The 17,551-nt window shown below is 41.5% G+C and overlaps 1 protein-coding gene across 1 annotated transcript in view; it reads right to left on the reverse strand.

Moving 5' to 3' along the window:
* Positions 1-15,771, reverse strand: part of cntnap2a (contactin associated protein 2a) — a 317,507-nt gene extending 301,736 nt beyond the window's left edge. Inside the window, exon 1 of the mRNA XM_069705533.1 lies at positions 15,097-15,771. Within this exon, the coding sequence (XP_069561634.1) occupies positions 15,097-15,199 (103 nt within the window). The 5' untranslated portion in view covers positions 15,200-15,771. The remainder of the gene's footprint in view (positions 1-15,096) is intronic.
* Positions 15,772-17,551: the final 1,780 nt, after the last annotated feature.

Below are 17,551 nucleotides of genomic sequence, written 5' to 3' on the forward strand. Positions count from 1 at the left end.
CGCAGCAGCTTTTGATGAATAAAGTCTACATTGTGGGCCAATGGCATGTCACCAAAAAAAAAAAAAAAAGACATCATGATACTAATTAGTGACATTTATTGGGAGAAAAAGGAAAAATAAAAGTATAAATTCCTCCGCATTCGATAGCAAAATGACAAAGAAAATGGCACTTATTTTATATAAAGATTGGACAAGCCAAATATTCCACCAAAGAGGTTTTAAATTGTATTGTTCAAATTGAGGGCAAGAAAGTAGCTTCATTAAAGATCACCGTTACAATAATTCACTTTGCCACAGTAAAGAATCAGCATGTTTCTCTTCATGTTGTCCCATTGGTGCTCTGCAAGATTTATTTTGGGCCCTACTAAGATTCGGTTTTTCACCCGAGCAACATATTCTCTCACCACCTCGACCATTGTGTGAAAAGCAGCCGTAGACTTTGACATCCCCACCTCCAAGCTTTACTGTACCTTATGCAGTCAGGTGCGAATTCTTCCCCTGGCTTTCGCCACACAAACGTTATGCCATTGTATAGGTTGAATTTGGACTCTACTGAAAATAAAATGTCTCCAAAAGCTGCTGTCCTATTCTTCCAGCTTATGTACGGTTTCTGCAGTATCCTCCTCCCTCTGTACCTTTATTCAATTCTATTTTGAAGGGTCCGTGAACTGAGATACCCAGCCCTGGACGACGGCAGACGGATTTAGTTTACCTGGTCTGACAACTAGAAATGACACTTTTTTTTTTTTTAGCTAAACCTGCCTTTGCCGTTTTTTGGATTTGCTTTTAAATAATCTGCTCTAAGGTCTTGAGTTGCAAATACTGATGTAGCTGTGCACTTGAAGTTTTGCGTAAACAGAGAGTCAGGCAACAAAGGTTAGCAGTTAGCAGTCAGTTGGCGTTCAATGTGAGGATTGATCCACTGATTTCCGGGCGCCATTTCAACAAACATCTCTGTGCATATGCCAGCAGGATAACTGCCTTGTTCCCAGGGCAATTGTTAGCTGCTAACTGTAATTAGTGTAAACAATGAATAGAATTTACAATTTATTTCAGAATAGAATATTTGATGAGGGCTGTGTTCAATGTGTTTTTTCTGTGTGGTGAATACAAGTTTATGTAACAATTAATGAAATCTAATTGTGAACCTCATGGAAGTTTGCTGATAGCTTAACTGTCCCAACACTCTTTGCTGATAAATATATCCCTAATAAACAAGGTTACTGAATCTGCTGCCAAATTGTGTCATCAGTCAGCTGATCTGTTACACCTGTTGGCGATTGCTCCACCAAATATTTTCCTTCTTTTTCAAGAAAATAATCTATTCCATATATTCAACTTTGATTTGTATGACGAAAAACTGTCTAACTCTGTTCTTTCATGTTATGTAATATCATCCTATCCCTGCCAAACTAACATGAAAATGGTAAAACTGTCTCTAAAATTAGCATTAGTTAGCACCACATGTACTGTATACGGTTAATCTGAATCCAACTGTGGGTACAGCATCCAGGACATGATCAGTGCTGGGGAGTAACTTGTTACATAAAACAGAGTTAAATAATACAATTTCAAAAGAAATGTATTTGTAATTTGTTACAGTTACTGAGAAAAAAATATATAATTAAATTTACAATTGAAAATGTTGGTGATTACAAGGCTATATCCAAATATATTACTTTTAGTAAATAGCTTAAATGTGGAATATAATATTATTATGCTGCTTTGCATCTTTTCACCTGTCAACATCTGGACAGGCTCCAGTTATTTGGCAGTATGCGCTTAACTTTGAGCCTGATTGGTTCTCTTGTTTGAATTCACTCATCTACAAATACAATCAGTGTGTATGGCTCTAAGCAACCTCACTAAGGCAGTTGGCCATGTCATTGGGTAAGACAAAGAGCCATATAAAAAAAAGTCACTCAGGAACCAGTGCCAGAAAACACTACCCGGCTTTGTTGATAGTTTTATCATCACTCAGCATGGAGCTGACATAAATATAGACTAGATTTGAGGTTACGGGAACATTTCTTCTTCACTGCAGTCAGTTGTGATCTACATGCATGTGACCAAAACAAGTTTGACAGTAATCATTGCTGAGCTCTGTTGTAAGGTTTCTGTTCTGAGTTCTGTTTCTGAGGTAATCAAAAACTAATCAAATGTAATAATTTACATTACTTTAATGAAGTGATTTAAATAGTTACATTACTTGTAAATTGTTTAGCAGGGTCCCTAGTGATCTGTAACCTGTGACATTTCAAAACTAACCTTCCCAACTCTGGAATCGATCAACCAATAGTTGTCAAGTTAACTATAAGTTACCCACTTTTCTAGAACGCTTAAAGGAGAGATGAAATGTAGATATAGAGGTGTAAAAAAGATAAATGAAGGGGTTAAGTTCAAGAGGAAACCTGAGTGAATAAAACGTACTGACATGAAAGAGAGAAGAAAAGAGGCGAGTACACAAGCAAAGATGGATGGGGCCGAAAAAAGGGAGGAAAAGACCAGGAAAGCACCATAGAAATAAAAATATAGAAGAAGGCAGGTGAAAGAAAAGGTGTAAAGAGGAAGCAGTGACCCCTGTCTGGCTAATCTTAGCTCACACTATAACAGCACCTTGAACCAGAGCTTAATGGACTGCATTCACATACACACTAAATTCTCTCTTTTTTATCCATCTCTCTCACTCTCTCACCTTAGAGGAGAGAGGTGGAGACTATCCCAACTGACAATGGGTGAGAAGAGGGGTCAATCACAGGGCAAACACAGTAAAACGAGTGTTCACGCTCACATTTGTATATATGTATGGCTAATTCAGAGTCTACAAGCATCTATAGACACCAACATGCAACAAACACAGATTCATTAAAACACACACACAAATTGTGGGAATCCTAGTTTTTGTAGGAATCGTGATGGAGGTTGTTGCAAGACTCTGCAAGAGAGCACGGTTGTCTGACATCCCAATTACTGTGCACTTTAACCACTGCTCGCGCAGTCCGTCCACCCACACCCACACCCACACACACACACACACACAGGATGCAATCTGACAGAAACACACATCAATTTGCACACTGAAATCTCTTTCCTCACACATGCACCCAGAAATGCACACGTTCATTCAAGCACACCCAGGGAACACAATGAACATTTGTCCATTTACATCACAGGCCAGTGCATCCAAACACGCACACATACATACATATACAATGATCCATTTCCTCCTCAGCCCAGTTTACTGGAGGCAGTGGTGTGATTTTAGCAGAAATACTGTTCTCATTAGAGGAGGCAGGGAACTCCTGTTTGCCTTCCCAGTAACATTTGTTCTCCTCCTCATTGTCTCTCTCCTCTTTATTAACATAAAAGCACATACACACGCAGTGAGATACACACTGACCAAGTCATATACTGTAGCTAAACTACAGCAGCATAGATACACACACACACACACACACACACACACACACACACACACACACACACACACACACACACACACACACACACACACACACACACACACACACACACACACACACACACACACACACACACACCGAGAGAAACCCACAGGTTATGTTTTCATAGTGCTTGGCTGGCTGTGGTCCCATTCTGTCTCTGAGCTTTTTCTTCTGAGTCCACAGAGAAACAGGAGGAGTGTTTCTTCAATGGAAGTAGCCCAAAGATTAATTCACTTAATCTTGGCCTGTAAATGGGGTATTCAAGCGGCTTAAAAAACAAATTGAATGCAAAGGCTGAGAGTAATAACAACATTTGTCTTAGCTGCGGCACAATGCCCTTTTCCACAGCACTCTTCCACATGAGCTGCCGGCTGGATCTCCAACATCCATTATGACAGAAGTGGACTCGTGCACGTGCACTGCCTGACTACCACACAAACTCACTCTCTCACGTATGATATACCAACTGTACATATTGTATGAAGGAGCAAAACGAAAGAGAGTGAAAGACAGACATAGACTTAACATCAATGAGCAGAGCATTACGAGTGTGTGCGTGCGCGAGTGAGACAGTTGAACAGATGTTGTGCCGTGGATTTTAATGTGTAATCCCCAGATTCGTTTCCCATCAGGCATGCGCAGATCAAAAGGGTTAATGTAGCAGAATATAGGTTAAACTAAAAGAAGGGAGGCAGGCAAAAAGCAACAGTTTAATTCCCAAATGACAATACACTCTCTATATATTCATAAATAACAACTTTGTGCAGCAAAATCACAGCAAAACTTTTGACTAATGACCTAAGAATGTATGCTGATTATTTTTACATGAGCAATAACTAATTAGTTCATGTTATTAACTCAAAGCCGCATTAAATTACTGTACCATTACTAAATAATGTATGTATGATTAATCAGTGGTTTCCCTGCCATGTATCAGCAGCTCAGTTACGCTGCCACTGGTGTCCTGAAGAGACATCTCACCCTCTGTCATGTTGGACATTTGTGACAAATACGTACTTTGACCTTCTTATATCACACTCATAGCAAGGAAGAAGTGGAGTATTTTTTTCTTATGTCGTAAAACTTACATTATTTGAAAAAAGCGGTTAATGCAGAAGAGGTTTTTTTTTTTTTTAATTGTACTGTATAATTTCTGCAGTTATGGCTAAAAGATTTGCAGAGACTTTGTTAGTTCACTCGTTATCCATGCGAGATTAGTAAGGTCAAAATAATTACAACAAAAATCATCATTTCCTTAATGCATGCCATGAAATTGAGCAGGATGATGGCTGGGGAGAAAAAAAAATCACTTTTAATTTGAAGTAAACTTAAAACATGTAAACAGGAAATACAAACCCAATCAATGGCTGAAAAAAAAAGAAGCTGTTTTTCGAAAAATACTTAGAAGTAGATGCTATTGTAATTAAACCATGCGACAAAGGTTTAATAAATGCCATACTATTTTAATCAATAACAATAATAAAAAAAAATGTTGATGTCATTACTTTGCCATGTACTACAGTGCCTCCAGTATTACTATAGATTTTCAGTCACTTGTTGAATGACCAATATATTTGTGATTAAACAGCACTTCTGAATGCAGCTCAGACAATAAAAACAGAAGAACAGAAGACAGCTACAGTAAAGAGGCCCACCAGAACAGCGTCGTTGGATTGAGTCCGTGTTTGTGGGTGGGATGTCGATGGGTCATCATGTGCGTATTGTTGAACTAGCAGCTCTTTCTTGGTTGCCGGACACAAAACAATCCATTACACTGATGCCGTCCCTATAGCATTAGATGTTGTTCAGGAGCATGTACAGGGGTTGTAACACTGCTCTGTCCCATGTGTTCAAATCTTTTTCCTGCAGTTCACAGATTCTACTTTGTGCTGTTTTTGACACTGATGATTCGCCTCAGTTTCATTTACAGTACAACGCTTTTACCTGCTCTTTCTCACACTTCGTAGACACTTACACAGTGTTGTTTACTGTCATTGTGATGTCATGTGGTTTCATTTTGTTTTGCCTGTTAAGTTTTAGCCGCTGTATTTTCTGCATTCCTCTGACATTTTGTGTTCATACAGTGTGCGCAGTAGAGATGACATGAAAATAAGGATTGATGTGAGAAAGAAGTGGAATTTAAGTGGATACTCACAACAACTGAAAAAGGAATTATGAAGCCTGTGTGATTGGTTAAGTTGTAAAAAAAAAAAAAAAAAAAAAACAGGTATCACTAAAGGGAAGTGCAGTATTATGTGACATAGCCCGGTCCATCCTCTGACTAATGCAGTGGCTGTGCTCTGATGCAGCTAAAGATTATAATAACAACGATAATATTGAACGACAAGGTGTCGGAGAAAATGTTCGCTTCCTGACCATCTTTCTTCGAGGTGTCTCTCCTCATCCTTGTCACTTTTCTGATAAACGCCGCCTCGTGTCTCGCCCTTCTCTCTCCCTCCCTCTGTCTTACCAGCCTTCTCTCCATCTCAGAGACCCTTGTCCAATGAGGTGGACAGATTCTGACGGGTTCTAATGAGAACACATTCCACGAGAATGACTTTGTGATCCCGCGCATTTACACAACGACACAGACACACTTACAGCATCACATGTAGTGAAGCATGATTTTACCAATTTGCTCCTACACACGCAGAATTACACAATTAATTTACTGCAGTCGTTATTATGGGTTTGGTTTTCAATTAATGTATCTGAAGGCAGCAATATTAAATGACCTGGACATGTTTGTGTCTATATGTGTGTGTGAGGCAGGCAGAGGAAGAGGGTGTGTGTGTGTGTGTGTGTGTGTGTGTGTGTGTGTGTGTGTGTGTGTGTGTGTGTGTGTGTGTGTGTGTGTGTGTGTGTGTGTGTGTGTGTGTGTGTGTGTGTGTGTGTGTGTGTGTGTGTGTGTGTGTGTTACGTTAATGACATTGTGAAGGGAATTATGCTGTATGACCTGTCAGGGTATGTTTGTATCACTTTGGCCTCGCGGTAGCTTTCCTTTCCGAGAGACATTTCAATTCTTCAAGGAGACTGACACTGCAGTCTAGGATTAAAGCTCAAAGCGAATAGGAAAAAATATCGTACAGAAATACAGTCATGGTATTTTATTTTCAAACTATTGGATGTTTAATCTGTTTGTGATCTATTCTTTTTAAGAAATCTTTACTTATATAATAGCCTGAGATTACATTGAAAATCACTCCTATTTTCAAGCAAACCTGGAAATAATCAGGCCTAGATTAAATTTGAGGATTTAGAAACACAAAAACAAAAGAAGGTAATACATGCAAACTGATAAAGAAATATTTCTAGGTCAGCAATAAAATGTTTGCAAATTTGCAGCGTTGATCATGGTGACTCCTTCAAAAGTTCAAAATTCCTCAAGCTGTATTTCTTCCATTGAAGCAGCGCTCAGATGACACTGAGTTGCATTTCATTGTCTCATCAGAGATGAGTTGATTCACTTGGTTCAGGTGAATCAACTTGCAGCTATTGTTCCCCTATTTGAAATGTTTTCAGTACAGCATTGAATTGGTATGGTGAGAAAACAGCATTCAAATGGAGTGATAAAATTGTTATTCTAACAAAAGAAGAGCTTTGTCAGGGTAAAATCCTGGCTAGATTCAAGGTGACTGAAGGGGCAGTGCATAACACCCTAAAAGGCTTTGCACAAACTGGATCAATTGTATCCAAAGCACAATAAAGCAGACAAAAGGTGACCACACCAACAGAAGATCAATAGATCAAGCTGTTTTCACTGAGGTACAGAAAAGCAACTTCATCACAGATACACACTTTGCTTAATAAACAAGACAAGAGCCCAGGAAGTACTGCTAAAAGCAGGATATCTGGCCAAGGTCTTAAAGGACAGTCAGTGGTCTTTTAACCAGTTCTCAAAAGAAGAAACAAGGACAAACACTCGGGGTGGGCTCAGACATTCCAGTGTTTTACAGTGGATTAAAAAAAAGTCCTTTTTACTGATGAATCCAACACTAACAGAAGAACAGACAGTAACAGAAGGGTGGATGTAAGGAGACAAACCGGACACAGGATGATACCGCGGGGTTTTAAAATGCTCAGTGTAACATGGTAGGGTGAATGTTAGAGTCTGGAGGTGTTTTGCTTACTCTGGAGTTGGACACCTGCACCGCCTCGACTCCATCCCGACCCCAGGAGAGGTAGCGCTCCGTCCTCTGATTTGCATCATGTGGGGGAGTGTTGATACTGCAGCAGGATAATGAATGCTGACTGTCATGGACTTTCCTCCACAGTCAACTGACCTCAACCCCACTGAAGATTTATGGAGACTGAGAAAGACAAGCACTCCTGACATGCTGGGATAACATGGGGTATCAGGTTGTGTACATACTTGTGGAGTCCATGCAGCACAAGTACATGCTGTCATTAAAGCAAAAGGGAAATACTGAAGATATTCTAAAGTTCATACAGATGTTTCAGAGACTCAACTTTAAACTCAAACTGTGACGCTGATATTATCTTTTGTAACAAAAGAATCCAGAACCTAGGGGTCTCTTCCACTTTATATTTGTGTTATATAATCCATTGCAAACTGCGAAGGCACTGTTGTCAAATCAACTTCATATCCATTTATTACAGGCTGCTCTGTCACAAAAGCTTTGTCATTAGTTGAAGTTTTAATGTTGTAAAATATTCATAAACTGACACGGTAAGCAGAACTTAAAAGCTGCTTGAGACTGAACGAGGAGAACATAGTGTGGCTGTTTGGCTGTGATCCATGTCAGAAAATTGGACACACACACACACACACACACACACACACACACACACACACACACACACACACACACACACACACACACACACACACACACACACACACACACACACACACACACACACACACACACACACACACACACACACACACACACACACACACACACACACACACATGTAGGTGCTGCTTTGAAAGTTTGCATGAGCATACTTGAAAAGTGGCTAGTAGGGACTTTTTCATGAATCATGCATATTTGTAATCAGGAGTGGAAAGAGTAGGGGACAGACTGCGAGGAAAGAGACTGAGTGACGGAAGAAAGACTGAAGAAAAAAAAACCAGACATGGATGGAGGAGAGTGATTATGGCCTGACGACAAAACCACAGAGGAGAGCCGAGTAAGGATCATCAGAATTAGAATTACTAAGCGACACAAAAAAGGGCAGGAGGTACAGCGTAAAATAAATGGAGGAAAATGATGAGAGAAAAATTGAGAAATCGAGGGGGAAGGAGTAGGAAGGAGGAAGATGAATCATTGGGGTTGTTGGGGATGAGGCAGTCAGAAAATAGGAGAAGAGGCTGGGTTGTTGATCACTGGATGTTTTTTAAAGGAGGTAAAACGACAGGTGAAAAGAGAAAGGAAAAGCTATAGGGAGACTGAAGAAGAGAGGCTGAGGAAGATTTGCTGAATATAAGGGAGGGCTAAGGAGTGATAGATAAAAAAAAAAAAAAAAACTAAAAAGCAGGAGGAGGCGAGCAATTTAGATAAAGAGGGACAGACAGAAAGCGAGACATGGCAGAGCTATTAACAAGTAGACCTTGCTTCTAAGCTCTGGTTCACTTGTCTCAATGCATGATTAATCTGCCAGCATGGACACACGCACACATGCTCAAAACACAGGCAGGTGCACACGTATAAATACACAGCGGGCAAACATTGCTACAAAACAAATTCGGAGCTAATCTGAAGCAACCCTGTCTGCTTCCTCCAGCCTTAATCCTATAATTATCTCCCCCTAATGGGAGCCATCTCACACACACACACACACACACACACACACACACACACACACACACACACACACACACACACACACACACACACACACACACACACACACACACACACACACACACCAAGATAAGGCACAGGATTGGCAATAGGTCTACCTGTCTGTTGGTTAATGTGTTGGCTGTTAGAAAGTTATAGCCATGGCCATTTACATCTTTCCGAAAGAGACTGATGATATAATAACGACAGTGCTTCATTTGTAGACAACTGAAATAAGCAACGCTGCTCTCGCCAGTGTTACTAAAGCACTGTAGCAAGACTGTGAGGAAGTACTGGATCATTTTTCTGTTTTCTTTGGATTATAAACAATCTAGAAATTTTTTTTAAAAATCAGCTATCCTGTTCCAGAAGCCACACGGGCTAAACAGTGCTTTGTTTAGTAGGAAAAATGACCAATGCTTCAAAGTCACATAAGAACCTTTGTGTTTGCAACAGGATGCGACTAAATATGGTCATGTGGTTTCACCTGGAATAAAATGACGTGTATTGAAGAACAGGAGACTCTGACTTGTGTCCCTGGGAGGTGAAACCAGACTGATGTCTATGTCGAACGGCCTGGCAAGCTTAATGAGTTGAGAAAAGGTTAATCTGATTCGTGTCAGACAGGCTTTAGGGGAATCCCATTTAACCACCTACAGTCTCACTAACACACTGACTTAAAGGGACGTCCTTTACTTTTCACACACCAGTGCTGGGACAGTTCAAAATGAAAAGCCTGCCCTTTGCACAGCGAGAAATGAATAGCGGCGGTGTGAAGCAGAGCTACACAGTTCAGTGCTAATTAATACAAGATTTGCCGTTTCAAACAACGGGGTCAAACTAAACTCTTTACATTCAAGAATACTGAAAAACTGTGCCGGGTATCTGAGCGTACAAAATGTACTTCAAGTACAGTACATTACACACTGTGTGCACCGAACAAACATTCCTGTCAAGAATTTCCTCTGTGAACCATCTTAATCAGAAAACCGTGCCTATTTGAATTGCAAATGTGAAAATGAATATGAGACATTATAGTCCATGGTGAGGGACCTCGACTTGACAACAACAAATTTACATACCTGTGCAGTGACAACTCATTACAGGGTACAGCTGAAGTACAACAAGGACAACTGTAGCCCACGCTTTCGCGTGCGACATGATCTCCTGCTTCGACCAAACACAGAGGCTAAGGTTCAACTTTGTTACCCTGTCAGAACAGACAGGCATCCGTCGTGATCAACGGTGAGTGGGAGAAATTCAGCGAGAAGTTGATAAGAGCAGAATGCGTCGAGTGAGACGAGAGAGACAAAAAAAAAAAAAAAAAAAAAGACGCTCGCGGCTATGCTAACTTTTACGACGTTAAATGACATCGATGAATGCTGATGGTGTTAGCGGGTGGCGTGAGGGAAACGTGAAAACCGCGACTCCGTGCTCGCGAACTATGAATGCAACCGCGTAAAGGTCACGTGCTGTTCCTGTGAGGCCGTATATGTCTGTGGAGGAGAGATTTAAAGAAAGCTTTGCTGTAATAATGGTTGATTTTGCTCGTTTTATTCACTTTTGTCGTTCTCACGGAGCTTCAGCGATTCACAGCTGAAATCGCTGCGCGCTTTGTGGGGAAATATACTGGATTGAATGAATGTCGTCTTAAACCTTAAATCAAGGTCATTTCTGGTTGTGGAGACCAATAACTTTAAAAGTTAAGAGTTTTCCAATTAATTCAGGACTGAACTTGATCTTAAAGAACTATTTTGTTGTACAACAGAGATGACTGACAATGAGATTTGAACCAGAGGTTATTTTAGCAACACCTGGCGTTCACGACGTGCAGCAGCGAAATGAGACCCGTGTGTGTTAATGTACTGTGGTTGTGAATGTTTGTGAATGTGGGACCTGTCTATAGGGCGTGGTTTATGGTAACGACGGATTTTATGCAAGTCCGGGTGGTAAAGAAGAACATCCAGCGACAGGGAAGATGTTCCAGTTAACTGGATGGCGAGCCGACCTACGAGTCCTCGAGGAGGATCGTTCAGACTAACAACGATTTGAGAGTGGATTTCCCTTCTTCACTTCACGGTGTGGTCGGACGGACAAAAACGCAAACAAGGATCGAGCCCAGCGATCAATGCGCTAACCGACAACAACAGACTGGACCCAGAGACATTTCATTATTTTATTTGTGCGCATTTTATTATTTTAGTTTGTTATTATCATTTGTTGTTTAACCATCTGTACTGCAGTTGTTAATACAGTTCATGAAAAGTTCATTCCTGTGTTGTGCCTTTTTACTGATGCCCGATACTGATCCACATCACCTTCCTAATCTTTAAACGTAACCAACCAGGGTTACACAAACACCACCCACTTTTCTAAAGTTGCGTCTGATGGCTGCGTATGCACTGTATGTGAATTGGTCTTGATAGTCTTGGAGTTCTTATATTCGCTTGTGCGTGTTCATGTAATTTTGTTAGAGCACGATAGTCTTAACTAATATCACTCTGCAGGGAAATTAAGTGGCACAACGACGCAGAAGATGCTGAAAAGGCCAATTCGTACCTGTTTGACCTACTTAAAACTTATATTCCATCCCGTACTCGCTCTGCTCTCTGAACGTTCAGCTGGCAATGGGGTGCAACACCGGGCTGCTGTCTGTCCCCCCCCAGAGTTAGAAAGAAATCAGCCAGCTGCGCTGCCTCTAGAAGAACCTACCTGTACGACCCAGAGACCTTTGAAACCAAACTCAAAATCAATTGTTTTGCCTCCACCTAAGGTCAGTTGCTTAGTCTTGGATTACTTCAGAACTTGTACCTGCTGACATCACCGCCCCTGCAGGTCGGTCTCAAGTCTCAATGAATCTGTTGTGCCTGTAATACCTACAGTGTGATCGGTGTTGTCCTGCCGATGACGGTGCGATAAACCCATCGTCTCTCCAACCTGTTTAATGCTCCTCAACCGCGTCAGCATCCAAGCTGTGCACCCTTTTCTCTCTCTCTCCCTCCCTCCCTCAATCCCTATTTTTCCTCCGAGTCCTCTCATTTCACTCAGGTTTCTCTTTGCTGGACCGTCGACTATCCTGGAAGCTCTCCCTTTCCCCTGTCTGTTTGTGCCTCATTCCAGCCGTTTTGGATCTGGATGTTCATGCTGCAGGAAACTCAGCTCTGTTTCTCTCTCCCTAGTGTACAAGTCGGTTTCCCGCTCCTAGATGTTTGTGTCGTCTGTCATCTTTCCAGGTCTTTATAGCAGTGATGTGGTTGCGTAGTTTATTTGTTTGGCGACACCTGGAAGTCGCTGGACGTCCGTAAGATCCTATTCTTCATATACAGTATATTTACAATGTATCTTTTTTTTTTTTTTTTAATTGTCTCTGCTCTAATGCTGTTTTGTCTTCCCGATACAGACTTTCTGGAGAGAGTTTTTCCTTATCTGAATCAAAGGTCTGTGGACAAAGGTTGTCATATTCTATACAAATGATGTAGTCCCTACAGTATATGTGTGATTTATGTGGATATATAATTCAAATCGACAGAGGCTTGACATAAAGCTGACTGGCGCTTCAGGCCAAGCTTGTGAAGGAAAAATCCCTGGATTACTGCTCAACATACGGGAATTAGTTCAAAATTTGAATCTGTATGAAACCATGCACAGAAAAACATGCATATTCACATAAACCCGTGGGAGCAGAACACGTTTCTCATTACTGCTGTTTTTCCTTCATTGTACACGTAGACAGAAGCACTTTTAGTGTACACTTGCAGGACTCCACACAGTCAGTGGGTCAAGCAGCCCATTGACCTTTCCTGTGTGAGTGTGTTTGCCACAGTAGGTTAAAAATGTAAATTATTTTCAGTCCATGCTGCAGACCATTGGTCACAATGGCAATCTCTTCCCCTGAGTGTTTCACATCCACTCACTGAGAGGGGATAAAGTCAGCACTGTTGGTCCGATTCAACATTATGTTTAGATGACTCTTTCACCTGTCTCTCTCTCTGTATCACACACACACATTCTCGCCTGTCATCTTGCAACTCCAACAATAATCCCTCTTCACACTTTGAAAAGTACCGCCGTGTCAAATTTTTGTCCTATAGTTTGTAATATTGCATAAAACACATGTTAAACACAGCCCGGTTGACTTTTTCGTCATCTCTTTAAAATACTTATGGGCTTATAAATTGGCAAAGCAACCTGAAATCGAAACCTTTAACAAGACACTGAATGTCTTCTTGCACCAGGTACAGTGAAGCTGCCCCAGTCAGACCTGGCAATTGAAAGGAGCAAGAGGACAGACGATTTCCATAAAGGGATCAATAAAGTTTTATAAAGTGTTACCACCATGGCACCTTTTCTCTGTGAGGTCGTTCTCATTAACAACAGCTTTGTGCAACAACAAAAAAAAGAAAAAGCGCACTACCAATCTCCTCTAACTCTCCCCGTGTCGACGGTCTTCTGTCAGACTCACTGACTCAGGCACCACTGCACGCGCACACGCCAGCACAAACGGCTTGCGGTAGTGTCTCTCCGCTGTCGTCTGTCAGATGGGATGATTAATGAGGCGCCTTCCCGGACACATCCATCCAGGACCGGAGAAGCCCCGGCGATCACCGGGGGAATCAGTCACACCGAACCCTCTGAGTACGGGCTCAGTCACCGTCAGCAACATCGTAATGCCACCGAACCAAGCATGGATAATCCCAGTAAAACGTAGAAGCATATTGGATCATTGTAAGGAGGATAGGACCAGTAACGGTGCATTCTACCTTAAAATAAAAATAATCAAGCAGCCAGTTTGTTCGGTTTACCGTGAGAAAAAAAACGCAACAACAGAAAAGGCATGGAAAATAAATATGTGAAATTTAAACATATACCGAGTTCCCGGGAATATGTCGATGGTTATAAGGGTACACAACTTGTGCAAAGTCAAGAAAACTTTCAAAACTAAAATCACAGATTGTTAGTTGTTAGGCAAAAAATAAACCTCAAGATTTTCACAATAAAGTGTGATGTTGCAACCAGGCTAAATAAATCCAATAAATGTATGATAATCATCTGGGGTGTAAGTTTTCCAGTGACAGTTTGATGGAAAATAAAGTTGGTTTAAATATACTTAGCCCAGTAATTGTAGACTGTAATCAAAATTCCAAATGCAATAAACTGTGTCAGCACTTAAATCAGACTGTACAAACTATAGGCTACAATTTTTAAATCGTTAATGTGCCTCAGGGTCACTGACAGTGAAGACTCAGCCTCCACAAAGTCCTTTAGACCACAACTCCTTAAAAAGTGGAGTTGTTGTTGTTGTTTTTTTTAAATGTATTTCGACTTCTTTGGGAAAAATGCAAAGCAATAGTCTAAAAACTAATCTAAGAAATGAAACAAATTCCAGACAGGGTTGGAATTAGAAACAGCGCATTTATTAAATGTTTTCCATCTGCACTTCTCTTAAATGCACTTTTCCGGACGACTGCACAAAAAGCAGCAGACCACAACTGACACACTGACATGTCATTTAATGATCCAGCCATGTCTGGAGACCCTGAAAACCCGCGATCAAACCCCCCAGCTGTCATAAAACCCGTGCGCTAAAACAAATGGAGCAGAGATCTTGAAGAGTTAACACGTGGAGGTCTGAACTCGGAACCCCGCTCCTACTTTCACCGGTGCAGCCCGGCAACACCACCGTACAGCCGGTAAACACGGTCTCTACCTGAACTGCTTCTGCTCCAGAGACAGACTCGATCTACTTCCCACCCGGATCCAGTTTCACCCGATCAGCCCTGGAGAGACGCGTCCGGTAAAAACTGAAAAAAATAACAACTTACGGGTTGTTGGCAGAGCTCCGTGCGCACCGTTGACATGGCAGAAAATCCACAAAACGACCGGCAATAACAACGTCAATCCCCGGGAAGAACGGTGCCGGAGCATCTTTACGACTGGTGTGCGCGCAGGAGAACGGGAGCAGGAACACTCAGCTGAGTGGCGGTAACGCCAGTCGGTCAGTCAGCCTCGCTTCGCAGTGGAGGACTGGCGGAAAGGAGCCTGGCTGCACGGACTCCCTCTTTCTCTCTCACACACTCTCTCTCTCTCTCACACACACTCCTCTCTCTCTCTCTCTCTCTCTCTCTCTCTCTCTGCCTCACTCCGTTTCTCTCTCCAATAAAGAAATGATGTAAGGATCGCGCCGATAAACCCGCTGGCCTGTGCTTGCAAACGGAACGTACTTTATCTCCGCAGCTGTCTCGCCTCCTAATTTAGCGACTCGCGACTAAAAGAAAACAACAGCCGAGTGCAAAAGACCAGGGCGACAGGGTGCCACTGGAGAGTACAGTCCAGCCTCCAGTAGTTCAGGGAGGCATGACAGTGCGCATCTCTAATCCACTGAACTGATTTCTCCTGTCCCGCACTCCGATGCGCTGTCCGTGGCGCTGAACTTCTCTCAGTCTTCCAGTAGCTCTCTCCCTCTCTCCCTTAAACGTCTTTCCGTTTCTTGTTGCCACACAGTGCCCCCCTCCTTCTCTGGGTGGTGGTGGCATTATTACTCGTGCATTCGTCTTCGCTCCTCACATCAAAAGCTCGAACAGAAGAAAAAAAACATCACACGCGACCTGCAGTTGCTCTGCGTCCTGATGTCCTTACTGATCTCCTCTATTTGCCTGCTTTCACTGTGAAACACGCTGTCTCTCAGTGTCATAATGAAGATGAATTATGAAACAGGTTTTTTTTTTTTCAGATTTCTGGGATGCAGTGGCTGTTCCCAAATTAGTTTTACATTAAAAAAGATGTGTCAGAAACAGGCTGAATGAACTGAATGGTTCAACTCAACTGATACTGAACTCAATAATAAAAAAAAAATTAAAAAAAAGACTAAATTACAACCTTAATGTTAAAAATGGGTGTGATATTTACCAAATCTGCAACAACCAGTAAGCTGCCCTACCAGTTTGACATCATGTGTTCCAGTTTGGAGTGTGTGAAAACTATTTGAAATAGTGACAATCGGATAAAAGTAATGGATAAATGTAAAGCCTTTGCCACTAAGTGGCAGGAGTAAAACTTAACCAAATCAACCTAAACAGCAATTCAACTGTACATGATCTAATAAAAATAGTTTATAATGCTCATATGAATATTTGTGGAACATTTGGTGGTGCTGGGAGAGTGTTATTCAGCTCATCTGATAGGGCTGTGGGGCACATCAATCACAAGAGGATCCGCTTCTGTAACACAATACATCTGTTTAAGTTCCACTATAGTGCTGCTGGCTCCTTTGTGGTGGTGATGTTATTGTTCCATGAATAAGAAAGAAATCCATATATTGTAATCTCCTTCAGATGCAAGAGAAAGATTATGTTTTCAGAATGACAAATTGCCATCCATATCTGGCTTTCCACATTTGTCACTATCATGTCACTCAATCATGTCTCAGTCACTGTCATATATCCAGAACATAATGTGTGATTATCATTACTGCGAGGGACATTTTTCTAAATGAAGAAAATGGTGAATGATAATGGCAAATTCATAACAGACAGCTCCACCAGTCGTAATGTCTCACTGACTGCTCAAAGTGAGCACACAGTCAGTGTGCGATCATCAGGCCCATGGGTCAAAAACATTGTTATCAGTCAACACAACCAACAGAAGCTGTAACATCTTTCATTCAGGGTCTGTGTTATGAAGTGTTAGGATGTCAATTAGCTTGTTTGATTTAATTAGTCCGACATGAAAAAGATGCAGGCGGTTAAGGCTGTGTGTTATGTAAAAAGAAGTGTGATGCACGGGTGAAAACAACACAACTAAAGCAGGACTTATACTTTTGCATTAAAAGGTTACACAAAGCCAGCAGCAACTATGCAAAGGCTTCAAAACGATGCCGTGGGCTACGCTGTGGCTGACGTACCTCCTGTAACTACACATCAGGGATACAGCAACCGAGAGGACACCACATGGGGACCTCAAGAACTGTGGTTGGTCAGCTTGAGTTGTCTCTGTTGTGTTTTTCCAGGAACACATATTTATTTAAAACATCTCAATTGTAGATATTTTCTATTAACAAAAATACTGCGAGTGCACCTAAATAATGTCATATTTATTTATATATCAGGGCAGAAATTCGCACTAACGCTCGTAATGTAAAGAACGTACACAGCTACCGTTGGGGAACATACTGTAGTTAAAGCATTATACTGCCTGTCTGATTGATTTATTGTATTTATTAATTATCAAACAGAAAAACATGGTTCCAAACACGGACCCAAGACGACAGATAGAGAGAAT

This window comes from Brachyistius frenatus, unplaced genomic scaffold (genome assembly GCF_029030835.1).
Source record: "Brachyistius frenatus isolate BFR_SWC_R1_liver_20210118 unplaced genomic scaffold, ASM2903083v1 Contig_57, whole genome shotgun sequence".
In the NCBI taxonomy this organism is placed as follows: domain Eukaryota; kingdom Metazoa; phylum Chordata; class Actinopteri; family Embiotocidae; genus Brachyistius; species Brachyistius frenatus.